This window comes from Pseudonaja textilis, chromosome 10 (genome assembly GCF_049901715.1).
Source record: "Pseudonaja textilis isolate UNSWEBS1 chromosome 10, rPseTex1.2, whole genome shotgun sequence".
NCBI lineage: Eukaryota > Metazoa > Chordata > Lepidosauria > Squamata > Elapidae > Pseudonaja > Pseudonaja textilis.
This window is the reverse complement of record NC_141999.1, coordinates 20,933,762-20,960,857: the sequence shown is the minus strand read 5'-3', so window position 1 is coordinate 20,960,857 and position 27,096 is coordinate 20,933,762. Positions and strand designations below refer to the sequence as shown.

The window sequence follows — 27,096 nt, the reverse complement described above, 5'->3', positions numbered from 1 at the left end:
CGGCTTGTCAGAAGGTCTCCAAAAGGGATCAGGTGACCCCCCGGGACATGCGGCCACCGTCATAAATACGAGTCAGTTGCCAAGCATCTGAATTTTGAGTTGTGTAAATAGGGGGACGCTGCCACGGTCGTCGGTGTGAAAAAGGATCGTGTCAGTTTTTTCAGGGCCCGCTGTAACTCTGAACCGTCCCTAAACAAAAAAGTCGAGGACTCTCTGTGCTTCCCTCTGGAAGAATTGCCAGGCATCCTAACTTTCTACAACACCCCTGTGAAGCCACTTACGCTGATCAAACTAGAGCAGTGGTGACAAACCTTTTTGTGCTGAAAATTGCATGCGCACTCGTGTGCGCCAGCAGCCAGAAGGCAATGTGTGCGGAGCCCCCTCCTGCGTATGCGCGCACAATCCCATGCACACCACGCATCTCTGTGCAAGACCCCCCCCGCAAACCCCACACATCTCTGCGCATGTGCATGCATCTCCCATGCCCCGTGTGCCACACGCCAGACAATCAGCTGTCAGGCGGGCGCACACATGTGCACTGGAGCTCTTCCACGCGACTTCTCATGTGCCGGCAGAAGTGGCTCTGTGTGCCATAGGTTCACCATCATGAACTAGAGCTTCCTTGGGGCACATCTTTTTGCTTGGTAGATAACAGAGATTATATTCAGGGGTGGGATTCTACCAGTTCGCACCTATTCGCTATAACCAGTTGTTAACATCTTAAGCAGTTCGGAGAACCGGTTGTTAGAAGAAATTACTGGCCTAATCCTGTAAGGAGGGCAGGAAGGAAACATTCTGGTGTTGCTTACAAAAACTCCCCCTGTTAACCCTTATTACACTCTTGGCAGGACTAGACTTCCTGTCTCAGGAACTTCTCTGGAGTTTTTTTCCCCTCCTTTGCTGGTACTTTGCTTGTGTGGAGTGACCATTCAAAGTTACAAAGGCACTGAAAAAAGTGACTTATGACCATTTTTTACACTTACGACTGTTGCAGCATCCCCACAGTCATGAAAGGCCAGACGAGGAGATGCGTGCCTCGATGTGATGTTGAGTTGGCCACGCCCAGCCAATAACATGACCACCAAGCCATGCCCACCACCTAAGCCACACCCACAGAACCAGTTGTTAAAATTTTGAATCCCACCCCGGTTATATTTATTTGAGCCCAATAAAATGTAAAATCACACACCTTCTTTTGTTAAACCTGGGTCAAGGCTTTAAAGTATTGTGCTGCACAGTCTTCGACATACAACTGTTTTTGTAGCGGCTCTAAAGCAAAACACTCCGGTTGTTAAACGAACCAACGGTTTGCTTTGGCAAAACCACTGTACGATATACAGCCGCAATTGCCACAAGGCGGCTATAAATTTAGTCATGTTGCCAAAGGCAAAGTTTGGTCACTGAACTGCAAAGGAGGCCCAACGGTTGGAACTTAAAAAGTCTTCGTCTTAAAATCCCCCCCTTTTTCAAGGTTGGTATATAAACCGTACACTGTATACAGGCTGTCCTCGAATTACAACCATTCGTTTAGCGATTAATTCGAAGTAGTAACAGCACTTAAAAAATATTGGATCGGTGGCCGTTTTTCCATGCTTAATAATAATTATGGTGGGTCAGGCAATCAGAAATTCAGATGCTTGGCCACTAGCTCGTATTTATGACAATTGCAGTGTCCCAGGGTTACGTGATCCCCTTTTGCGACCTTCTGACAAGCAAAGTCCATGGGAAAGCCAGAATTGCTTTGCAACCGCACTACTAATTTAACAACTGCCATGATCCACTAAGCAACTGTGGCAAGAACGGTCGTTAACATGGGGGCAAAACTCACCTGAGAAGTGTCTTGCTTTAGCCATGTAAATTTGGGGCTCAACTGTGGTCCATGACTACCTGTACACATTTTCCTCCATTCTCCGCGAATCCTTTAAGCCAGGGGTCTCCAACCTTGGCCACTTTAAGACCTGTGGACTGCAGCTCCCAGAATTCCTCAGCCAACCTTGGCCACTTTAATTGCTGGCTGAGGAATTCTGGGAGTTGAAGTTCACAAACCTTAAAGCGGCCAAGATTGGAGACCCCTGCTTTAAGCATCACCAGGTACAAGTCACACAAACCCGGGTGTGGTTCTGCTCACCCCAGATCGAATCACAGGGCTTCTTCCCACCTGGCGCATCCATCCCCGCCACGGGAGGGGAAACTCTGGCTGAGCATGTGCAGTTGTCTGAACTCGGCCTGCCTGTGGCCCAGGAAAGATCCAACCTCCAATGCTTTCATTTCTCCTTCGCTGAAATTGCTGAGCCTGTGCCCAATGCCTTCAGGGAGGGTGTCAAGAGCTTGGTGGGGAAGGGAGGGGGGAGGTGTGTGTGTGTGGGGGGCGGGAGCTGTGGTTTCCCATTTCCCAAACCCCAGGCGCTCTGAGCCCATCAATAATTCAGGCCCCTGTAATGGAGGCCAGGGACGCCGGCGCCTGGTTCAAGGGCATCGGCGTAAGACCGAGCCATTAGGACGGTGATGTCATCTCTAGCAAAGGGTGGGAGGGCTTGAGAGCCAAAATCCCCACATACTGCAACCTGGGGGGGCTGGCATACCTTAACTGCATCACACACACACACACACACACACACACACACCCATGCCCACCGAGGGCAGAGTTGCACTCGGGCCAAATGGAGTGGTACCCCCACCCTTTCAAATGCAATTCAGCATCCTTCCCTCTTCCTTGCTTCTTGGCAACGCAGGACCTAAAAAGGCCCCCCCCACTCAATTCTCTCTCTCTCTCTCTCTCTCTCTCTCTCTCACACACACACACACACAGCACACCAGTCTCCAAGCAACAGGCAACGGCAGCAACAGCTAAAAATAAACGGAAGGAAGCAAAAAGGAGACAGCACGAACTGGGCAGCACCCCAGGAGTGACAGCCATGAGCACCCCACAAACTGCGCTCGTCTTCCAAACCCCGAGGAGGAGGAGGAGGAGGACGTGCTGGACGTGGGGACAACTGCCTCCTCAGCTCCACAGACTCCCGCAGGGGCTGGCAATGGCGTGGGAAGTTTGCTCCCACGCGGAGCCCGGGGGGGGGGGGGAGAGACATGAGGACACCGAATTTTGCAAGCGCGAAGCAAACCTGTGTGAGTCGAGGCCCACTGAGGCCTCCGGAAGAGGTAACGTTGAGAGTTAGGAAGTTGCCTGCCCAATCCGGGGGTCTTAAGGCTTACTTCAGACCCCCTTCAGTCTGCTGGTTGTGGCGAGCTTGGGGAACACGAGGGTGAGAGAGAGAGAAAGAGAACCATTAAGAGGGGAAAAAAAGAAGGTAACCCGTGAACTCTGCTGTCTCTCCATCATCTGAGACAACCTCTCCCTCTCTCTCTTTCACACACACACACAGCCTGTTCTCACTTTAGCAAGGGGGGGGGGAAGGAGGAGGCGTGGGGGTGGTAGTGGAGAGACCGTGACATCAGCTCACCAGCCCCGTTGAATGGATTACTCTTCTCAGGCTGGTGCTGCCAGATACGCTGGTGCGGTCTTCCACTACCATCCCAATGACAACCTCTGTCTTCCCCATCTTCCCTCATCTCATGTGACTCTGACAATCATGGCATTCCACCGCATGGACATCCCGAGACAAGCCCCCCCCCAAGGAACTGAAAAAGCCTGGGTCCTTTGTTATCACCTGCACCCCGGGACTCTTCGTTAGGCATCGCCCGTCAGGAAAAGGGATTTAGGCCTAGGACAACTGTTTTTTTTGGCGGGGCAAAAGAGAGAGGGGGTTGAGGGTTGGTTTGAAACCATCCTTTCCTTCCTGGTCCACAGTGGGTCTCCCCACTTCCAGGCCAACGAAATGCACTCAGCAGGCCGGGTTCCCACGCTGCGTCTCTCCACAGCTTGGGTTTGCTAGCGATGCTTCCTGAAGACACTGTGGGCGAGCAAACCGGGACGCATCACAGTGTGTTAAGGCCAGCCAGGGCTTCGCGTCCCATACCATCTCCGTTTTTAATACCTTAAATAAAAATGAAAACAAAGGAAAGGGTATCCTGCACTCTTTCTGTCTTCTCCTCAGAAACGAGACAGCCACAATCTTATTTCGGATGGATGACAGGTCTTGTGGGTGACCAGAATGCATACAAAAATAGGAAAGCATTCTATACATAGATGTATATATTAGGCTTCTCAAGACTCCAGGAGTTTATCCGCAACAGTGCTCAACGCTTGACAGACTATTAGACCCAACCAGAGGTCTTTAAACCCCCTAAAAAAAAACAACCACCTAACTTTTTTATCTTCGCGCATCAGATCCGAAGGTTTGGGTTGCACAGGCCACAATGATGGGGAAACGCAAAAGAGAGTTGTTAAGTAGTTTTGGTGGGCAAAAACTTTTAAGAAGACAGAACTGACACCCTCACCCACCCACCCCCCGCAAGGGAGATTAAGTTCAGCCTGAATAATCCCCAACACATGGAAAGCAAAATGAGGCGTTCGAGACAAAACAAAGCTATTTTGGGACTGGAAAACTTCATTCCACTTCTGGCTTGGAAGACCACACTTGTAAACACTCCTCAACCGTCCCAGGAGACACTTGGTCCAGAGAGAGCCTTGGTGTGCTCCAGTGGGAAGTCAATTATTCTGTTTCCATGTCTGCTTCTTTTATTGATTAGCTCACCAAAAAATGGATTGCTCAGCCAGGGGGAGAAACGTTGCTCCCCACAGATGAGAAAGCAGGGGATGGGTTGGGTGACATATGTGAATGTTGGTCCAGTGTGTACCTTATGGATGGGAGAGACAGGGACGAAAACACCGAATGCGGCCTATTTATCCATCCCTTTCGGTGGGGGAATAGACCCCATCTGAATGGCCGTCTGGATTATCAACGCTGGGAAACCTCTCTCTCTCATTGCGAGAATGAAGAGGATGGCAAAGACGGCACGAACATGACATCTTACACGCTCGCGTCACTTTGAAATGAAACATCTAAACGCTTGGCCAGTGGCAAGGCTCCTGGGGGCCAAAGAGGAAGCCTGTCATAAATTGACAACCTCTGTAATCACTGGAATTCATTTTCTCCCCCGAGATTTGCATTCCCAAAACCTTTAGGGAGCCAAAGATTGAAGAAGTCTGTACTAAGAGCGAGAGAGAAAGATGGAGATGGAATTCTTTATTGGCCAAGTGTGGTTGGACACACAAAGGAATTTGTCCTGGTGCGAATGCTCTCAGTGTCCATAAAAGAAAAGATACATTCATCAAGAATCATCAGGTACAACACTTAATGATAGTCATAGGGTACAATAAGTAATCAAATCATACTAGGAAGCCGTCAATATAAATCGTAAGGATACAATACTACAAAGCCTTAGTAAGGCCACACCTGGAATACTGCACGCATCCAGTTTTGGTCACCACATTACAAAAAAAGAAATTAAGACTTTTTTGGGGGGTGGGTGGGGGGGAAGTGTAGAGAAGAGCGACTAAGATGATTGAAGGCCTTGAGACTAAAACATTGCAGGAATTGGGGTTTGGCCAGTCTAGAGGAAAGAAAGACTAGGGGGTGACACAATAGCAGTAGGCCGGTATTTGAGGGGCTGCCATATAAAGAAGAGGGGGTCGACTTATTTTCCAAAGCACCAAAGAAGGCAGGACAAAAAGCCATGGGTGGAAACCAATCAAGGAGAGAAGCAACTTGGAATTAAGGAGAAACTTCCTAACTGTGAGGACAATTAGCCAGTGGAACAGCTGGCCACCAGAAGTTGTAGGTGGCTCCATCACTGGAGGTGTTTAAGAAGAGACTGGACAGCCACTTGTCTGGAATGGTAGGGGGTCTCCTGCTTGAGTAGGGGGCCGGACTAGAAGACCTCCAAGGTCCCTTCTGACTGATTGAGTTGCTAAAACAGCCTGTTCCAAAATCCTGCTCTATCCGTGGATCCCCCAAGCCTGGCCTGCTCTGAGGCTCCCACCCAGGGGCACCTTTTCCCAGAAGGACACCTTCATCTTCCCGTTCTTATGGCTGACCAGGGGGGAGGGAGGTGTTGGGAGAGGACTCTTGGCTTCACAATCCTCTTAACCCATCAACAGCCAGGTGTCTGTGGAGATTCTCGGTCATCCAGGTCAGGGTTGTCCCCAAAGGTGCTTTTTCAAAAGGCAACCGGATTTGGTTTTTCCTGGAAGGCGTTTCGCTTCTCATCCAAGACGCTTCTTTAGTCAAAAGTGATTCAGAACCGAAGAAGCATCTTGGATGAGAAGCGAAACGCCTTCAAAGTCCAGTTGCCTTTTGAACAAGTACCTTCGGGACAATCAAAAGCCACCTTTTCCAGTATCTCAGTTCCTTAACGCTGATCAGGCCGCCTTCTATTCCAAGGGTCGCCAACCTTTTGGATCTCAGGGACCACCAAACTCCTAATTTTAAATCCCGCAGACTGGAAACCCTGGGAAAATCCCCCCAAAAGTCTGCAGGAAAATTCCCCACCCTGTTTTCCTACCGATCGATCATTCTTTATTTGGGATTGCAGGATACCGTCTCCAGCTCCATTCTCGGGGGAGAGGGAGAGACTTTTGGCTTCAGGCAAGGAAAGCAGCAGAAGTCTTTCTTTCTTTCCTCCAAACTCCACCAGAAATGATCTTTGTGAGACTTGTCACACTGGCTTTCCTTGCGTGCAGCCAAAAGCAGAAGAAGAAGAAAGAAGCGGAAAGAAGCAGCCCGGTGCCCAGGCAAGGTGTGTGGGGCAAGTTCCCCCCCTCTGCCCTTTCCCCCCCTCCCCTCACTACCTCATGTTGTTTGCAATGCAAGCGACGCAAGCCTTGTGTTCCCACAGGCCATGTGGGCAATGCAGCCTTGTGTTCCCACGCAGCCTGGATTAATTGCATTGGGAGGGGGTGCTTGGGGGGGGGGTGACATTTCTCTGCAGACCACCAAAATTTTCTCGTGGACCACCAGTGGTCCCCGGCCCACCTGTTGGCGACCACCGTTCTAGGAAGACGGGAAAAATGGCTTTATGCAGTAAACCATCCTCCTTTGAAAAGAAAAATCATTATCATAATAAAGTTGCGTTCTCACAGTCATTTCTCTTCTTATTCTCTCTCTCTCTCTCTATATATATATATATATAGACACACACACACACACACACACACATTGGCCATCTGAATGAGGAAGCTTGGAGTAGCAACCTGTCACACTAAAACACCTCCCCTGCCCTACAGAACCCTATCCTTCATCCCATACACCCAAACACGCACCAAGCATCCCTTCCCCAAAAAAAACCTTCTGGGCCCCGTTCGTTGCCACCTCCAAGGTAGGAGAGAAAGCGCCTGCAGAATCTTCCCTTAGATTCCCTCTGCCACACCTCCCACGCCATTGCCAGCATATCTCCACCAACTCAGCCACCGTCTTTGCCAAGCCCAGAGGGAGGAGGTACAAAAAAAACAACACACCACCGTCTGTTGGCTGGCATTGCCCCCAGGCCTGGCACAAACCAACCCCAGACCAGCGCCAGGGTGTGGGGAGGAAAAAGACGAGACAACCAGGAGGCCTTTACCACAGAGGCCATGACAGGCCTTGTACCACCCACACAACCACGATCCGGGTCTTGGGAAAAGGGAGGGGGCGGGGAGAGAGAACATGTATGTGAGAGAGAGCCAAGGATTGCTACCATCTCTCCATTTTTGGAGAGTTTTCACCCCCCACAGATTCCCCAACAACAAGTATCTACTCAAGAAGATCTTGTGCAGGAAAGCTAAGGGGCCGATGGCTGCCAACTCCCCCTCTGAATCTCTTGGGGGGGGGGTCCCAGTCTCCCCCACAATTAGCCTCTCAGCAAACCTTCATGCAGGAGAGGTAGGGATCTGACCACTGTCATCTCTTCCCTCCTCCTCTTTTTTTTTGGGGGGGGGGCATTCTCCCCAACAATTACCCACTCAGTAAGTCTTTGTGTGGGAAAAGCCGAGGAGCCAATCGGTGCCATCTCCCCTCTCTCCAATTTTGGGGGGGCTCTAGTTCCCCCAAGCAATTACCCACAAGTCCCCATGTAGGGGAACTGAGGATCTGATCGCTCCCCTCCCCGTCTTTTTGCGGTCCCAGTCCATATACATAAAAAACACGAGGTCTTGTGTGCCAGTACACACACACACAAACATATATATATACACACACACGTGTGTGTGTGCGTGAGTATACATATACATACACACACACACACACACACACACACACACACACACACACACATATATATATATATATATATATACACATACGTACATATGTTTTCTGAGGATTTTGTGGGTATTTGTATGTGGATCTTTGGTTATTAGGGTTTTCTCCCGCATAAAATTCTCCCACATCCAATTTTACGCAGGAGAAAACCTGAATAACCAAAGATCCATATATAGAGATCTATATCAATAGATCCATATCTCTATCTATCTATCTATCTATCTATCTATCTATCTATCTATCTATCTATCTATCTGGATGGCCAGGCACACAAGACTTTGTGTAGAAGAGCCAAGGATCCAATCACTGCCATCTCCCCCTCCCTCCATCTTTTGGGGGTCCCAGTCACCCGGCCAACCATCGCCCTCCCAGCAAGACTGCGTAATGGCTTCGCATGGGAGAAGGAAAGGGCTTGGCTCAACGGGCCACACACCTCCAGGAAGGGAAGCAGGCCAACTCCAACCCTTATCCCAAGACGGGATGTGCAAAGCCTTCCAAGTTACTCAGCGGAGGGGCTGAGAGTAACAGGGCCCCCTCCTCTGGGGTTTGGTGAGCACAGCTAAGCGGCCCCCGCCACACAATGCGGTGAGTGTTTCCAATCCCGACATCCAACTTTCTTTCTTTTTTTTTTTACAGCAGGCTTTTTTGGCCAGCAGTTCATATTTTCCACTGAAAGCCCAGGGCCTGTGTGGGAGCTCTGAGTGTCTGTGGGCTCAAACAGCTCTCACACGTGCCATATATATATATATATATATATAATATATTTTAAATTTCAAACCTCAGCTGAAAGGGGACTCCATCTTAAGACACTTTCCTTCTCCCCCCCACACCCCACTCCCCCCCCACTTCTGTCTGGTTTGCTATACTTCAAAGCCAGTTCTGCAAGCTGCGTCTTCCCTAGGAATGAAAGTCTATTTTGGACCGTAATTATTTGTTGAGGATTTCCTGGAAGATGATATGCGCAGCCAGGCAAAAAAAATAAAAAATAAACAAGAAAAAAAAAGGGGTGTGTGTGTGTGTTTGTGTGTGGAGCAGAGAACTTGAAATCGTGTTGGTGTCTCTTTAAATCATGCCCCCTCCTTAACACACACTCTAAACCACACCACCCCTGTGACTAATCCCTGGAGCCAGAAGCTAAAAGGGCTGGAATTCAATCCCAGCTTTAGAAAGGGGGAAAAAAAAAAAACCCTTAATATTACATCACTCCCTGATGCCAACAGGGCCTTAAAGATACACACACACACACACACACACACAGAGCATTCTCTTGCCTTTGAGCAAAGGGGGGGGGCTTCAACCCAGGCAAAAGGAACCCACATCAAAAGACTTGGTGCTTGCAACATGCCAAAGGGAGGGAGGCGGAAAGAAAAACTCAAAACACCCCCACCACTTACTAGGCAACTGTTTTTGCCTGCCCCCTTTTCCATCACTGCACACTCAGAAGCTGTGGCTGAAAACACACACAATTTTGAAGAGGAAAAAAAAAAAAGTTTCAGGCTCTGGAAAAATTAAGTGTGGGTGCAAAAAAAAAAAAAAAAAGAGAGAGAGAGAGAGAGAGATCCAGGAAGGAGGGAGGGGTGGGGAAGCCCTGGGTGCACTTTGTGGGGTTTTCCAAGCCTGGAGAAGTTGCTATACTGCAGATTTATTTCGTTAGCAGTTTGGGCAAGGCCCAAAGAATTATTATGATTAGGGGGTGTTGCTGTGTGTGGCTGCGTTTTGTGTGTGTGTGTGTGCGTGTTTTCCCATGTGCGTGTTTTAAACAGGCGCCTAAAAGAAAATAACTTTCCCAGAGTTTTTTTTTGGGGGGGGGGAAAGGAGGAGAAAAGTAGTTTGGAGCTGGCCTTGATGATTGCAAACAGGAGGTGCGAAGGGGAAGACAAGCCTGAACAGAAGCAAAAGAGGCACTTAAAAAAAAAAAGAGAGAGAGAGAGAGAGAGAGAGAGACAAGATTCCAGTAGACAGACAATCAGGCAAGGAAGGGGAGGGGGAGAGGTGGCGCCAAGGGGGAGGGGTGGAAGCACTGAACAAAACCAGAGGGGGGAAGAAAGAGGGGAGTTTAAAAAAAGGGGGGAGATAGAAAGAATCTATGCAATGCTTCCCCAGAGCTTTTGCAAAAAGCAAATAAAACACACACACACACACACACACCCCTTTATTTACACTCCCACCCGAATTCTTTTTGGTTTTTTTTTAAAGCCGTTTTCAAACAAACGGATCTTCACGCAAAGGCAGTTTTTGGTCGCCTTTCTTCCCCCATCCCACTCTCTTTTCCCGGGTGCAAAAGTCCACCGAGACCTTATTTATTTATTTTTAAAAAATGGGGGGGGGGGGGGGGGGAGAGAGAGAAAAGAAAGGGGAAAAAGAAAAACTCGTCCGCCGCGGAATTTCCTCCGAGAGCCGTTTTTGAAAAGCGCCCCTCCGCAAGAATCCCCGGGTAAGCGCCACCCTGTTCCAACCCCGAAGGAGGAGGAGGAGGAGAAGAGTGTGCGGGGGGGGGAGGAAAAAAAATAAAATAAAACTCCTCTCCCCCCGGGATTGAGAGTTTCAACCGAGGTGGGAAGGCTGGCGTAGTGGGGGAGGGGGGTTTGGCGTTGAAGGAAAGCGGGACTTTTGCAAAGCCCAACCGCCCCCCCCCCCTCAACCCCAGATTTCTTTTCTTAAGAGGGTTAAAGTCCTGGGTTTAAGGTTAGAGTTTAACCCGCCGCCACCCTCTCTTCCCCCACCAACCAAGCAACCAACCCCCCCCCGGGCAAGACCGAGGTTAGAGACTTAAGGTCGCCTCCAACTTTGCTTAAAAAGTTAGCGTAAATCTCGGCGGTTCGCGCCCCCCTTCGCCCCCTTCTTCAATCTAGATCTACGTCCCTGCTTCGGATTTTGGGGCGACGGGGGGGAAGTGGAGAGAGAGAGATTTTTTTCACACCTCCCTCCACGGCCCACCTTAAACGTCGCGTTGTCGGTCGGAAACAAAAGTTTTGTGTGTGTGTGTGTTTTGTTGGGTTTTTTTTTGGAAACAGCCCGATTTCCACTTCGGAAAAGCTTTGCAACTTTTTTTTCCTCCGCCTCCTCTCCCCCCCCCGCCGCCACTCGCGGGACACAGGCCATTCCGACGACGCTGGAGAACGGCCCGCGAGATTGGAGGCGGGGAGCGGGGTTTAAAGGGGGGGTGGGGGATAAAAAAAAATACCGATCCCACCCTGGGGTTCTCCTGCACCCCCCCAGCCCCCTCCTGGCCCGGACACCCACCCACCCCAGTTGCCAAGCTTTGCAGCGCTTCCGCGTTTCGTATAGAGGGGAGAGCTGGCGGGAGGGGGGGGCACAGAAAGAGAGAGAGCCCCCTCCCTCCTAAACGCGGCTAGATTCACTAGGAAGCGAGTTGATCCTGCCTCCGGATTACGACGCCCGCCGTCCCCGGTTTCACGCTGGACGCTTCAGCCCGTTGAGCAGCAGCAGCAGCAACGTGGCGCTTCGTCTCCGTGCAACCCTCTCTGAAATCAGCAACTCTCTCTTTCCCTCCCCCCCCCTATACACACACCACAACCACATACACACAAATCTGGATTTATTTCCTTCTCCTTCCAAGTGCCAGAAGTTGACAGAAGGAAAGTACCGTCCCTCCCCCCGGTGATTGGCGGCAGGGAGGGGGAGGGGGGGAGAGAGAGTTGTTGGGGGGAGGGGGGGGGAAGAAAAGAGAGCCTCGATCCGAGGCCTTTTTCTTTTCCCAAATGCCACGCTCGCTCCCGCGCGCGATCCACCCCCTCAGATCCACTCCGCCGCCCCCATTCATTCGGCGGCCCCCTCGAAACCGCCCCGGGACTCGTGGCGGAACGGTGTGTGTGTGTGTGTGTGTGTGTGTGTGTGACGGGGTGGGGGGCGTTTAACCAGGAGGGGGTGCAGCAGGAGGGCTGCTCCCCCCTTCGGAAAGCCGCCCCATTTATTCCACCCCCTCCCGAAGTCTTATTGGGGGGTCCCCACTTCGACTCCCGCAGCCGATCCTTGGCTCCCGAAGGCAGGCAGGCAGGCGGCCGACTTGCGAAGAAGGAGCCGAGCAGGCGCCGGGAAAGGAAATGCAACAGGTCCGCTTCCCACAAACTCCGGAGCGTTGCGACGGGCTGCGTTGTCCCGCTCGCTCGCCCTCCCTTCTCTCCCTGGCCGAGCCGCTTCCTCCCGGGGCGGGGGGACGGCGGCGGCTCAAACTCTTGCCCGCTGTCTCCCTTCCCGGCCGGAGCCTTAGGCAAGCAGGCGGGCGATCGGGAAGCGGGGGGGTGGAGAGTCGGGAGAGAGAGAGCCGGGGACCTCGCCCGCACCACGATTCCTCTCCCTTTTTCCCAGCTAGGAACCTCCATGGCGGCTGCACCCCAAGAAGGCAGGCGAGCCCCCCGCCAGCACGTCCCGCTTCGGATCGGAGGCGCCGGCCGCTTCCTCTCCAGAAGCCCCCTCCTCCTCCTTCTCCCGTCCCCTCCCCACCCCATTGGGCGCCGGCCCGGTGGGCGGACTACAAACTCCATCAGCCGCCGCACCTCCCAGAGCTCAGGTGAGGCGGAGGGGTGGGGTGGGGGTAAGCCAGCACGTTTGGAGGACTTGTCCCCCCGCCCCAGTCTCTGTCTCCGCTTCGATGTCCCCCCCGAGTTGGTCTCTCTTAGGGAGCAACGCCGGCGGCTCCTGGATCTCGCCCGGCCCTTCCCCTTCGTCCCTCGTCCCCGCGCCTCATTCATTCCCCCCGCCACCTCCGCCCCGGGTCGCCTCCCCGCTCCGATCCCCGAGAACAGCGAGGCAGAGGAGAAGGGACGGACGGACGGACGGCGGGCGCGGAGGGCTGGGGGATGGAAGTTAAGTTGCCTGCATCCCTCCAACTTTCCAGCCCACGTGTCCTGGTGGTCATCCACCGACAGACCCCCCCCGCCGCCGCCGCATCTCCTCCTCCAACCCCCCGCACCCCGAAGCATCAACGTGGGACCCTCTGGCAGTCCCCACCTGCGTCCGCCGGGGTCTTCATGGCTCCTCGCGCGCCGCAGCCTCCAAGCCGCCGGGTCGGTCTCGGGCTCTGGCCCCCCTCCTTTCCCCCCCTCGGCTTCATATGGAGCCGGGGACGCCCACGCCCCCCCCCCGTCGCACGTCACCGCCGCGTCGCCATAGACACGCTGAGCCCGCCTCTCCGCCTCAAAAGCCTCCCTCGGCTCCGCCCACAGAGCTCACGACCGGGGTGGGGGGGGGAGGGGGGGAGAGTTAAAAGGGGCGGCGGGCGGCACCTTGGGTGGGATGGCTGTTTGCGGGGGCGGGGGAGGAGGAGGAGGAGGAAGAAGGCTGGCTGGTTAGCTTAGCTAGAGTGGTGGCCGGAAGATGCCCGGAGACGCGCGCGAGAGAGAACCGGGACAAACTCCCCCCGAAGACTTTTTTTTTGTTTTTGCAACGGCTTAAGGTGTGCGAACCCTTTGAAGGGGGGGGGGAAAAAAGAAGAAAAAAAGAAAACTTATATAACCTTATATTAACACGGGGGGGAGGAGGGATGAATGAATTTCGGAACTCCAGAAACAGGCAGTCCTCGACTTACGACCACAGTGGAGCCCAACATGTCTGTGCTTCAGCGAGGCGTTGGTTAATTGAGCTTTTGACCCGTTTTATGACCTGTCTTGCCAAAGCTGTTAAGTGAGAATCGTGGCAGTTGGTAAAGTGAATAGCACAGTTAAGGGAATCTGGCTTCCCCATGGACTTGGCTTGCCAAAAGGTGACTCCAGGATGCTGCAACGTCATAAATAGGAACCAGTGGCCAAACATCTGAATTTTGACTGTATGATCATGGGGATGTTGCGAAGGTCGTAACTCTGAAAAGCGGTCATAAGTCACTTTTTCTCAGGGCCATTGTCACTGAACGGTCACGGAATGAATTGTTGTAAGTCGAGGATTACCTGTATGCAGAAGTTAAGCCCGTGTGCTTATCGTGAGCCCCTTTTCAAAATTTGGAATTTATAGGGTCCAAAGTTTGGTGTAGCTGTGAAGGGCTCTGCTCTGAGGGCTCTGTGAATTCACTGCTCTGAGAAAAGATTGCAGGGCCGCGTTGTAAAATCAGTGGGGAGTATCTTGGTCTAGAGGAAGCAGAAGGAATCGAGTCCTTTCTGGTCTAGATGGCAGGTTTTCTTGGGTATGGTTGTGGAGAATAGCCTCTTGCAGCCTTTGTCTTTGGTGTTTACTCTCAGAACTGTGCAAGACTGCAGCTTAAATAGAGATTTAACCACTTCCACTATCTGTCTAAAAATGAAACTCTGGATGGCAGAGTGTCTTCCTTACACATTTGCATCACAGTTTTCTCAAAACAAACAGTTATACAACTGTCATAACGAAATACTTAGTCTCTGGTTATCATTCCCAAATCACAGTAATAATAATAGTAATAGTAATAGTAATAATAATAAACAACTAAGAGCTAAAAGACAGATCCAATATTTCCCAGGAGCGTCCTAACAAGATTTCGGGGGGGGGGGAGTTCCATTTATTTTCCATGTTTTTGTCTTCATTTTTGTGGTTTTTGACTACAGTGTTTTTCTGGTCTCAGTATTTTTGGGTGTGACATTTTATTGTCATCGCTGCATTGTATTAATTCTAATGTTTGTTTTGTCACACTGTTTTACGGTACCTTAATAGCTGCCTTGAGGGGGCTTTGTGCCCTAAAAGATGGCCTAAAAGTACTTTAAAAAAATAAAACATAATATAAACAATTATTTTATAAATAAGAACTACAACATCATCCCAAATAACTTTAAAATTTCAACCTCGTAGCATGCTTCACACATTGTTCATGTAAAACTCTGTAATTTCACACGATAACCTGGTCCCCAGGTGCTGCACTATGTGCCTGAATTTTTCATTTAGTCTACAGGTAGTCATTGACGTATAATCCTAAAGGCCTGCTCGTTATGGTTGTAAGTCGTATCAGTCATGATACAGGTCACCCATATGTGACCAAACTCATGACAATTTTTGCTGTGGCCATTAGTCATAAAATGAACACCACAGTCGTAAAGTAAACCGATTACTTGCTGTGGACCGATTTTGCTAAAAACAAAACGCCAGTTTTCAGAAATCATTATTTGTAAAATGTGGACGTTTTGACTGCAAGATATAGCAAACAGCCATAAATGGGGGGCTGGTTGCTGAGTGACCACACGGGGAGGGGAGGGGGCGACCATCAGATCTTCGAATCTGTGTGCTTTTTCAGGCCTTGCTGTAACTTTGGCCACTAAACAACCGGTCGTAAATCAAGAACTACCGATAAGTGCGTGATTGAACCCAATCGCTGGGAAGAGAATGGAAGAATGGAGCAGAATGTAAAAGGAGGAACAAATGTGTTTCCATTCAGTGCTTTTATCTCAGAGATATTTGCAGGCCTTGTATCTTCACCACAAACCTGCCCAGGAGCCCAAACGAGACGCCCTCTCCTTGTGTTTAAGGATGGGGTAGGAGGCTTTTGAAGCAGACTTCCAAGGATGAAGTCCAGCGGATTACCCTTTTGCCGGACATAATCGGGAATACTTTATCCAGAGGCTGACAGTATTCTAGACCTCAAGCAGAAGCCCAAACTGCAACCGTCTCTATATACGGAGGAGGGGAAGGATGTGGAGTTGAGGTCTTAAAAGAGAAAGATTTACGGTTTATTGCTGCAAATGCCCTGGAGGTATAGATTTTTAAACAAACATGTCCGTGATGGCAACAAAGCAGAAGAGAAGAGGAAAGAACTAAAAAGGCCCTCTGCAAACAGCCTAGAGGAGTAGAGAAAGGGTATAAAAGCAGATGATAAGATGAATGGCTAAGGAAGAATGTCCAGACAATGGGCTGAAAGCACATGATGCTATTAGGTTTGTTGAAGCTAAGCAGGGATCAGGCTTCGGCGGGGGACAAGCTAATCACAACTGGCTTGGCCACTCTGGCAGACCCTGGCAGTTACCTCCAGGGCACCTGCCCTACCAGCAGCAGACAAATGAGGTTAGACCCACTCCCACAGACCTGGGAGACGCAGCAAACCATGGGGGGCGGGGGGGTTACTTTTATCAACTAATATATCAAAGTACCTGGGAATCCGCCAAGTGGTCCGAAGCAGCCTACGAGGGGGCTGCATTGATTAGACACGTGACTTGCATTTGCCTGCTTGTTGTGTTGCCTGGTTCTAAATGTTGGCTTTCCTTGGGTTTTAGGGGAGTTAATTGTTCTTTACGGACCATTGTATTTGGTTTATTGGTTGTTTTAATGCGAGGAATTGTCCAGGATCACACGTGAGATGGGCAGCTATAAAGGAAGAAAGGAAAAGAATATAAGAGATGGGAGGGAGGGAGGAAAGGAAGGAAAGAAAAAAGGGAAGGAGGAACAGAAGGAAGGCAGAGAAAAAAATGAAAGACAAGGAAAGAAGGAGGGAAAGAATAGAAAAAAAAGAAAAAAGAAATAGAGGAGGAAGGGAAGGAAAGAATGAAAGGCAGAAAAGGAAAGGAAGAAAGACTAAATAAATAATGTAGAAACTACCGATTTTTTTCCTTTGTCAGGGAAAAAATGGCCTTTTATCTGCAACATTATTATTAATATCTTTATATACATATTTTCTATTCTGTCCTACAGCCAAAGCTCTCTGGGAAGCTGACTCAAACCTTCTGACTTGGTTTGCAGAAGTTGCTCATCCCGCGAAGCCAATCGTTGCTGAACGAGGCCAACGGCTCTGCTTTGCTGAACACAACCACCGCACAGGCTGAGTGCACCCAGGAACTAGGCCTCCCACCTTTCATCCCAGCAGGTTCTTGCAAACCCACCATCCAAATCCACGTTACCGGGGGAAGAACCGAGTTTCGGGTTGGCCTATGACTTTAAGCATGAAGCTTTTTTTTAAAAAAAAAGTCCTGCTAACTTTGGGTGAACATTTCTCCTGAAAAGGCCAAAAAAAAAAAAAAATGGTTAGGATGCTCCCGTGTGTGGGAGGCCGCCTGGGCCGATAATGGCAAAGCACCGGGTGGGACGCACCCGAGGGCTTGCCAGAATCCTGAGAAAACTCAGCATTATGAGGATGGGAGCAGAACAATTGTTCGTTCCCGGGGCCACGGGGCATACGGCAGGCAGCAGCAAATTTGAAAGAATGCAAATGGGGCGGGATCTTTGTCCAGGCACGTTGGGGAGTGTGGAAGATTCCATGCTGCCCTGAAAGAGAAGAGAGGGAGAGAGAATGATCGCAGCTAGGATTGGGGGGGGGCAGGGGAGGCTAGCTGGGAAATCCCTGAGAGAACCGCAGCCAAGAGCGCCAAATTATCTTGCAGCTGCACCCAAAGAAACGGAGCCTGTAGAGGACTTGCAATTGGGGTGGGGTGGGGGGGCTAATCCCTCAATTTGGGGGACTTAATCCTGGCCCCCTAAATCTGGACCTCTGGATCGCCAACCCTCCTGGCCTTTTCTGAGGCTTTAAAAACTTGGCTGGGTACCCAAGCTTTGGGCTTGGAATGCGTGTTTAAGGGCCCCGTTTCTTGGCTTTGGTGTTTGTTGGTTAACTCTCTCGGCTTGCTGCAAGTAGTAGATATTTTGGGAGGTTTTTAGGGTTTGGTCGTTTTTTTGTTTTGAACTGTTTGAGTTGTTTAATAGTTGTAAAATTGCAAGCTGCCCAGAGTCACTGGGTTGAGATGAGCGGCTATAGAAGTTGAAACTGGGTGGACTTCAACTCCCAGAATTCCCAGCTGGGGAATTCTGGGAGTTGAAGTCCACCAGCTTCAGCTAGCCAAGGCTGAGTAAACATTGGAGTAAGTAAATAAATAAAGGGAAGGAAGGAAGACAGTCAGATGGGCAGGAAGTCTGACTACCGGAAAGACAGAAGGGGAATTCCGAACAGCAGCAAGGAAGGCAACTGGATTTTAGCAACTTGCTGCAGACAAGGGAGAAGGGTGATTCACTCACAACTGGCTCTTCTCGTGACCCAAGAAGCCCTAACCACAGTTTATAAATTGCTCCACTTTGGTTTATGCAGCATGCTTGGCCAACGTGAAAGCAACCACATCACAGCCTGGCGCTGGGTGTGAACCCCACCTGCCTCAGGTGCCATTTGGATACAGGGATCCTTCGGGAGCTCTTGAGTACCACAATGGGAGCAGAGCTTCCTATCCTACTAGGAATCCCCAGATGTATCAGCCAGTTGAATCCTAGCAGTCTGAAATCCTCAGTTAAACAGACCAGATTTCCAGTCCTTATGATTATGATCCTTCCTTCCTTCCTGTCTTTTCCTTCTCTCCTTCCCTCCTTCCTTCTTTACTGCCTTTTCCTTCCTTCCTTCCTTCCCTTTTTTGTTCCCTCTCTTCCTTTCTTCCTACTGGCCCTTTCTTCCTTTTTATTTTCCTTCCCTCCTTCTTTCCTTACTGTCTTTTCTTTCTTCCCTCCTTCTTTACTCTTTTCCTTCCTTCTTCCCTCCCTTCCTTTATTTCAACTGACCCTTCCTTTTTATTTTCCTTCCTTTCTTCTTTACTATCTTTTCCTTCCTTCTTCCTTTCATTTCAACTGGCCCTTCCTTTCTTTTTATTTTCCTTCCTCCTTTCTTTGCTATCTTTTCCTTCTTTCCCTCCCTCTCTCCTTCTTTACTGTCTTTTCCTTCCCTCCCTCTCTCCTTCTTTACTGTCTTTTCCTTCCCTCACTCCCTCACTCCCTTTCTTCTTACTGTCCCTTTCTTCCTTTTCATTTTCCTTCCTTCCTTTCTCCCTCCCTGCCTCCCTCAACCTAATAAGTCCAATGCCTTGTGATGAAGTCTTTCTGGACATCTCAAAGAGGTTTTTTTTTAAAAAAAAATAGTATTTCATCCTTTTCACCCACCCTCCCCAAAGTAAATAGTCATTTTACACAGTGAAACTGTGTAAAAGGAAGTGGAATTTTTTAAAAAGAGGTTGCTGTAAAGTTCCAGAAAAGGATTTGGAGGGAAATAACTAAAGAAAGAGAAAGGAAGATGGGAGGGCCAGTTTACACTTCCTCAAACTGGGATTAATCCGAACACATTAGGAAAGCACCAGATTTAACAACAAGAACCTAAATAACATCTCCGGGAACCTTAGACTAGAATTCTATGTATATATTTAAGAAATAAGCTCTAGCAGGTACGAGTAGTTTAAAAAATTTGTCCAGATTTGGTCACCACTGCACTTTTTCAATTTATCTAAGTATCTCCTGAAAAGTTGCATGCGACACAAGCATTAATCCTGTGGTGATTATGGGGGCTAGCCTCTGGACTAACCCAATGCATCCCTTGTTGGATATATGGGAAATTTGTTGCAAATGCACATTGCCTAGAAGAGTATGACTGGATTCACAAAGGGAGTTAAATCATAACATACACAGGTAGTTCTCGACCTATGACCAGTTGCTTAATGAACAGTTGAAATTATAATGGGCCCAGAGCAAGCGCTTTGCAGCTGGTAAAGTATAGGTGGTCTCTGAATCTGAGCTTGGTTGTTTTCTTGCAGACCTTTCATTACCAAACTAGGTAACATCATCAGTGCCACAAGGGAGTAGGGTTTGCTGAGAGCACTGATGATGTTATCTAGTTTGGTAATGAAATGCCGACAATAAAACCACCAATCTCAGAGAGCACCCAGGACCCCAATGCTCAACCCTAAGCTAGAAATATTCTCTTCTAATTAGCAAACAGGTTTTGCCCTGATTTATACTGAGATATAAATCAATTGTATCTCAAGCTCAGCCATTTATAAGACGGATAGCATTTCCACTCCCAGAATTGCCCAGCTATATAGCATAATTGCTTGAGGAATTCTGGGAGTTGAAGTTCACCCAACGTCTGAACGTTGCCAACCTTAAGAAGAATACTATGAATTCTGTGGAATAATGCGAACCAAGAAAAGAAAAAAAATAGTTTTGACTGCTTCAGAAGGGTACATGTAAGCTAACAGTTCGAAACTATAGTCTGAGGGCATCCACAAAAGAACAGCCTGAGGGTGCCAACTGAAAAAATAACCCAGAACTGCCCTGAAGAACCCTAAACGCACCACACCCTTTATTTTCAGGTAAATATTACTGATTGACATGCATTAATTTTTTTCCCCAAATCCTGGAGCCAGCCTCAGTGACTCCCACCCCACCCAATTGATCCCCGGGCTGTTGTGAAATGGGTGATTCCTTGTAGCAGGGAGAAAGAGCTTAAAAAGCAACAAACAAATGTTCTAATGGAACAACAGTGCCAGTCTGGTTTTAATCAAGTCTTGCCGATTGCCAAGATAATGAATTGACATTTGGATTCTCTTACCTATTGGGCCCAAATCAGAGGTGATATTCAGCGTGTTCTGACCAGTTCTGGAGAACCAATAACAGAAAATTTGAGTAGTTCGGAGAACCAGCAAATACCACCTCTGACTGGCCCGCCAACCCCATCTATTCTCTGCCTCCCATTGAGTCCCAGCTGATCAGCTGCGTCTTCTTTTGTTGCCCTGCACAGGAGAATGGAGCTGGAAAGCAGGTTAGTCGGGTGGGGAGGGAAGGGGGATTTTGCAGTATATCCTTCGCCTGCCATGCCCACCAAGCCACGCCTACCAGGCGACACCCACAGAAACGGTAGTAAAAAAAAATTGAATCCTACCACTGGCCCAAATGCTAAGGGGATAATACGTCCAATCTAGCAGTGGAGTATTGTATGAAAAACTTGGTCTCTCGGGGTTGGGTTGCTAAACAAAACTTGGTGGAGATCTAAGGAAAGCTCTGTCAATTTCAAGTGAAATTTCCATTTAAATGTAGGCCTCAACTTACAACAGCTTGTTTAATGGCCGTTCAAAGTCACAACGGCACTGAAAAAAGGGACTTATCAACATTTTTCACAGTTTATGACCTTTGGGGCTTCCCTGTCCTCACGTGATCAAAATTCAGGTCTTTGGCAACTCATATTTTATGATGGTTGCAGCATCCCGGCTCATATGATCACATTTTGCGACCTTCTGACAAGTGAAGTCAACGCGGAAACTGGATTCACCTAACAACCGTGTTACTAACTTATCAACTGCATTTACTTAACCCCCGTGGCAAGGAAGGTCATAAAATGGGGTGAAACTCACTTAACAAATGTTTCACTTAACCATGGAAATTTGGGGCTCAATGGAAAGAATATATTCAGGGGTATCTAAGGCAGGGTGTGTCCAACTTTGGCAAACTTTACAACCTGTGGACTTCAACTCCCAGAATTCCACAACCAGAGTTGGACTTCACAAGTTTTACAGTTCAATGGTGGGATTCAAAAAAGTTTACTACCAGTTCTGTGGGCGTGGCTTGGTGGGCGTGGCAGAGGAAGGTTACTGCAAAATCCCCATTCCCTCCCCACCCCACTAACCTGCTTTCCAGCTCCATTCTCCTGTGCAGGGCAACCAAAGAAGACCCAGCCGGTCATCTGGGACTCAACGGGAGGCAGAGAATAGATGGGATTGGCGGGGCCAGTCAGAGGTGGCATTGGACGGTTCTCCAAACTACTCAAAATTTCCCCTACCGGTTCTCCAGAACTGGTCAGAACCTGCTGAATACCACCTCTGTTACAGTTGCCAAGGTTTGACATCTTCGCTTAAGGCAGGGATAGGCAACTATGCCCCCTTTACAACCGGTGGACTTCAATTCCCAGAGTTCCTGAGCCAGCTTGACTAGTGCATGAATTGTGGGCTTTAAAGTCCACAGGATGTAAATGGCCCACGGCTGCCCACCCCTGATCTAAGGGCTTCCCTTGGTCACCCAGCCTCTAAAAAATGTGCCAGGACTAATGTCAGAATGGGAAACAATCCCCTACTGGTTGGATTTCCACACACTCTTAAACCTTAAACCATGATTTCCATGCCCCAGTGTCTGTAAAGCTGAAATTTATGAAGCTGAAACCAAACTACGTTATGGATTAGCGTTGCAAAGCTCACCTTTGTCTAATTTATTTTCAAGAGCACCTGCCCCCTTCTTAAGTCCTCCCAACCTGAGCAAATGTATTAAACAGACTCCAAGCTCCACAGTTCTCTAACCTCTGTGATGACTGGAGTTGAAATCCGTCATCTCTGGAGGACCAAGCTTAGAAGAGGCTAGGAGCCACTGAAGGATGCCAACTCTGAAGAATACTGTCTTTTGTCTCTTAGATTTGATATTCCACTTCAGTGGCTCTTGAGTCATGGATTTCCATGGAAACTTATCTTCCCAATGAGAAGGTCAATAATAAAAGACAGATTTTTATTTTTTTTCAAAAGAGAAAAAAAAGAAGAAGCAGTTTGTCCACCAATCCTTCACAATTCACAGCTGCGTGAGAAGACTGGCTGGCTTTAGGATGCAGCCACATCACAGTTTCTTTACAATTTTGTCCCCAAAAATCTATTGCAACATGTTGGGTTTCCGTGGGAAAACAACCACTCAGGATTTCTTCACAGAAAAACGAGCGGAAAAAGGAGATTTCCTGAAAGCAGTAATTTTTTAAAAAACTTGGTTTAGCCTAAATCACCCCAGAATTCCAGGCAAACTTTCTGTGTCTCTTACCTCCTACACAGGCTGTATTTTGGATTGCAGTTCAGGTGGTCCTGGACTTAACATGAGTTTGTTTAATGACCAATCAAAGTTACAATGGCACTGAAAAAAAAAAGTGACTTATGGCAGTTTTTCACATTCGTGGCCATTGTAGCCATCTCCATGGTCACACAATCAAAATTCGGACGCTTGGCCACTCGCTGATATTTATGATGGCTTCAGTGTCCTGGAATCACACTTTTTTGACTTGTTGAGAAACAAAGTCAACGGGGAAGCCAAATTTACGTAGCAACTGTGTTACTACTAAACTGCAGTGATTCACTTAACTATGGCAAGAAAGGTCGTAAAACGGGGCAAAGCTCACTTAACAACTGTCTCACTTCGCTACAAAAAAATTTGGGCTCATTTCTCGTTGTACGTTGAGAATTACCTGTACCTCTTAAATTTTAACAATGTCCTAATAGCAGAGAAGAGCTGGAAAAATCCGCAAACCTTAGATAATACTTTCAAAAATTGGGATGTTTGGCCGCCAAAACTTTGAAAACAAGATTTCTATCTTTGCTCCCAATCTTCCGATTTTAACTTTTTTTTTTCTTTGCAGTTACGGGTCATTCTCAATTTACGACCGCAGTTGGATTTCTGTTACTAAGCAAGTCGTTCGTCGATCCTCCTCTCATCCCTCGGGTGACTGCGCTGGGACGGATCCTTTTTCTCGAACAAAAAAGATTCATGCTACATCATGCCTGCTACAATGCTGAGTTTTGCCTGCTTTTCGTTCTGTTTAAATAAAGGGTTGGAGGATGGGATTAAGATGGCAACCGAGCGAGTTCCTGGCTTGTCGGACAATTGCAGGTGGTAGCACCTCATGTTTATTTAAGCTGTCATTTTAAACTGCCGAGATTTGGCCTTTCGTAGGTAAATACGTTTGTAGGCATGCATGCGCAAGCAGCACTTGGGAGCTGAAAAATATGCGTTTACATTAGCAAAAAGGCTGACGATTTCGCTAATGAACAAGCCCGCTACAAATTCAATTTGCACAGGATTCATCTCTCTTCCAAATCTCTCCTACTGCGGAATATGTCATCAGGTTATTATACTACTGCTGCTGGAAGTAGATTTCTGTGCTATTCCCTGGTCAATTACTGTGTTATAATAATATCCCAAACCGGCTTGCTTATAAGTACATTCCGCCATTCCATGAGACTTAAAAGTTGTGTCCTCATGACCTGCTTACCCTGTTTAATTAATCAACCCATTTCTGGTTTTGGTACCATATGCTGAAAGATAAACTAACTCAGTGATCTGGGTTTGTACAAAACCACTATAACCCCTCCACAAAACCCTTCAGTATACTGTGTGAAAGTAGCTGCTTAGGTTTGCAACAGGTTGGCTTAAGTGTGTTCTGCGACCATGGCTATCCTAGGAACTGTGGTGGTTAGAATGCAGTATTGCAGGCTAACTCTGCCCACAGTTGGGAGTTTGATTCCTCACCTGTAAAGGTTGACTTCCAAGATTGGTAAAATGAGGACCCAGATTGTTGCGGGCAATATGCTGACATTCTAAACTGCTTAGAGAGCGGAGTAAAGCACTATGAAATGGTATATAAGTCTAAGTGCTGCTGCTATCCTCTATTAGTAAACTGGAGTACCCAGTGGCCCTCCGCAGATTGTCAGCCTACGTATCTAGTATTCTCTAACCCTTGATTCATCACTGTAAGCTAGGAAGATTTCCAACCAAGAGTAAAAGTACCACAATTGGCTAATCTAACCTTCTCTGAATATCTTGCAAATACAATCTCCAAGAGTTACAGTCCATATAACTAGGAATTCTGGGAGTTGTGGTCAAATTGCCTCTGAAAATCATGGCGTGATTTTTTCTAGAATGGATTCAGAAATTAGGACTTTTTCAGTATCATAAGAACCAGTGGCTGACTGGTTAAAGCAAACTATGGTTTAATGTGATGTGTGAATCCAGCAAATGAGAAGGGGCCCTGTTCTCAGTCAAAATGGAGATTTGTTCATTCTCGCTTAGCTGCAACATTCAAACAAAGGGGTGCCCTATAAAGATGGCACACTTTTTTCGTTACCTGAATGCGACACCTGATCTAATTCAGCATAAGGAAGTTGAGTATCCTTACAGAAGGCAAGTGAAAATTTGGGCGTGTTGGAATTTATGTGTGTTTGGTTTTGCCTCACATAAAGGCAAACCCCTTTATTCTTAAAACTGTCCAGGAACACAGCAGGAACTTCACTGTGCCACCCCACATCTCTGCAGTTTTCAACCATTCAAACCAACAAGGAGAACACTTGGTCCACCCACTGCCATCGGTGAACTTAATTAAAATTAAACTGCATGCTTTCCCACCCCCCAAAACTTGGCTAGCTGGTGACCCTCAATGCATCATGAGGCAGTGAGTTCCACAGACGAACCCATGGCTTCTTCCATGACCCTTGCATTGTTATTCTGGTGAGAAGCTACCGCCGAGAGGATAGTGTCACGTTTCCCACAAAACAGTAAACTTCAGGCAGTTGTGCCTTCTTGGAAACTCCTTCCATGTCTTGTACACAAACTGTTCGCTGCTGCTAAAATGCTGCATGAGGAAAGGTTTGTTTATAGAATAAAATAGAATATTCTTTATTGGCCAAGTGTGAATTGGACACACAAGGAATTTGTCTTTGGTGCATATGCTCTCAATGTACATAAAAGATATATTCGTCAAGAATCATAAGGTACAACACTTAATAATAGTCATAGGGTACAATAAGCAATCAAATCATACTAGGAGACAGTATAAATCGTAAGGATACAAGCAACAAAATTACAGTCACAGTCAAGTGGGAGGAGATGGGTGAAAGGAAGGATGGGAGGATTAATAGTAATAGTAATGCAGATTTAGTAAATAGTTGGACAGTGTCGAGGGAATTATTTATTTAGCAGAATGATGGCTTTCGGGGGGAAACGGTCCTTGTGTCTCGTTGTTCTGGTGTGCAGGGCTCTATAGCGTCGTTTTGAGGGTAGGAGTTGAAACCATTTATGTCCAGGATGTGAGGGGTCTGTAAATATTTTCACAGCCCTCTTTTTGACTCGTGCAGTATACAGGTCCTCTATGGAAGGACTTGATCATCCTGGCTTGAGGCTTACTTTACCAGCCAGCGTTAGACGTCTTGGTGGCTTACGAATTGCAGCTTATTGAGTTTTATACCGTAAAGCAGGTTAGCATAGCAGCTGATCAGGGATCAAGTCCTGACAAGCCGTGAAATACTTCGCTTAGCCTGTCACGCTAACGAAGATGCCAAGCAACGGTTCAGGAAACGCATGGGAACCCTTTTTCGACCACCGTAAGCCGGGCTACCATGTTTAAGGATCTTTGGATTGACGGTGCCTCTATGCACTAGTGGCGGGTTGATCAATAGGAGATATGAACTCAGCTCCCCTAGATCGAAATGCAACAAGAGGCTCGGGCTGTATACACGCGGTATGTGTGTGCACTCATCATTGTCCCACACTGCCTATCTCCATGGGGACCTTTCTCTCCTCCAGGCCTTGGGGCTGCACCCCAGTCTCAAGGGGGTAATTACAAAGATGTTTGTTTTCGATTGCCTCATTTAGACACAAGTGACTTTTGTGCCGTACCGTGAGTGTGCCTATCTGCATATGTAGGTGTGTGTGTGTGTGTGTGTTTGGATGTAACTGACTGATGCAACAATTCAACATTCGGAGAAGTATTGTTCCCTTCTTAATTAGAGGGAGCCGTGTCTTCTAATGCAGTGTTTCTCAGCCTTGGTGACTTTAAACTGGGTGGGCTTCAACTCCCAGAATTCCCCAGCCAGCGTAGTCCTCAACTTACCACTGATTCATTTAGTGACCAGTCCAAGTTACAACGGCACTGAGGAAAAGGAATTACGGCTGTTTTTCCATGCATACAACTGTTGAGCATCCCCCCACGGTCACATCAGAGGTGGTATTCAGCAGGTTCTGACCAGTTCTGGAGAACTAGTAGGGGAAATTTTGAGTAGTTCGGAGAACCGTCCAATACCACCTCTGACTGGCCTTGTCAACCCCATCTATTCTCTGCCTTCCGTCGAGTCCCAGCTGATCGGCTGGGTCTTCTTTGGTTGCCCTGCACAGGAGAACGGAGCTGGAAAGCAGGTTAGTGGGGTGGGGAGGGAATGGGGATTTTGCAGTATATCCTTCTCTTGCCACACCCATCAAGCCACACCATGTCCACCAAGCCACGCCTGCAGAACCGGTAGTAAAAAACATTTTGAATCCCACCACTGGGTCACATGATAAAAATTCAGACGCTTGGCAACCGGCTCGCATTTGTGATGGAGTCACACAATCCCCTTTTGTGACTTTCAGACAGGCAGGTGTCGGGGAGGGAGCCAGGTTCACTTAATAACCATGTCACTAACTTAAC

At 48.3% G+C, this 27,096-nt stretch overlaps 1 protein-coding gene and 1 long non-coding RNA gene across 5 annotated transcripts in view; one reads left to right on the top strand and one right to left on the bottom strand.

The window, feature by feature from the left end:
- The window catches only part of ERF (ETS2 repressor factor), a 45,162-nt gene that overhangs the window by 8,660 nt on the left and 9,406 nt on the right, over positions 1 to 27,096 (bottom strand). The window contains exon 1 of one of the 4 annotated variants that reach the window (XM_087940110.1): positions 13,167 to 13,269. The exons of 2 other annotated variants lie outside the window; for them this stretch is intronic. In XM_087940110.1, coding sequence (XP_087796236.1) covers positions 13,167 to 13,269 — 103 coding nt within the window. Of the gene's footprint in view, positions 1 to 3,665; positions 3,936 to 13,166; positions 13,270 to 27,096 lie in introns of those variants that run through there. One more of the 4 variants, XM_087940113.1, reaches the window with a different exon arrangement.
- LOC148124968 (uncharacterized) lies at positions 10,397 to 25,294 on the top strand. The gene is made up of 3 exons (XR_015744863.1): positions 10,397 to 10,629; positions 16,794 to 16,965; positions 23,278 to 25,294. It is a non-coding gene; the product is annotated as an uncharacterized LOC148124968 (long non-coding RNA).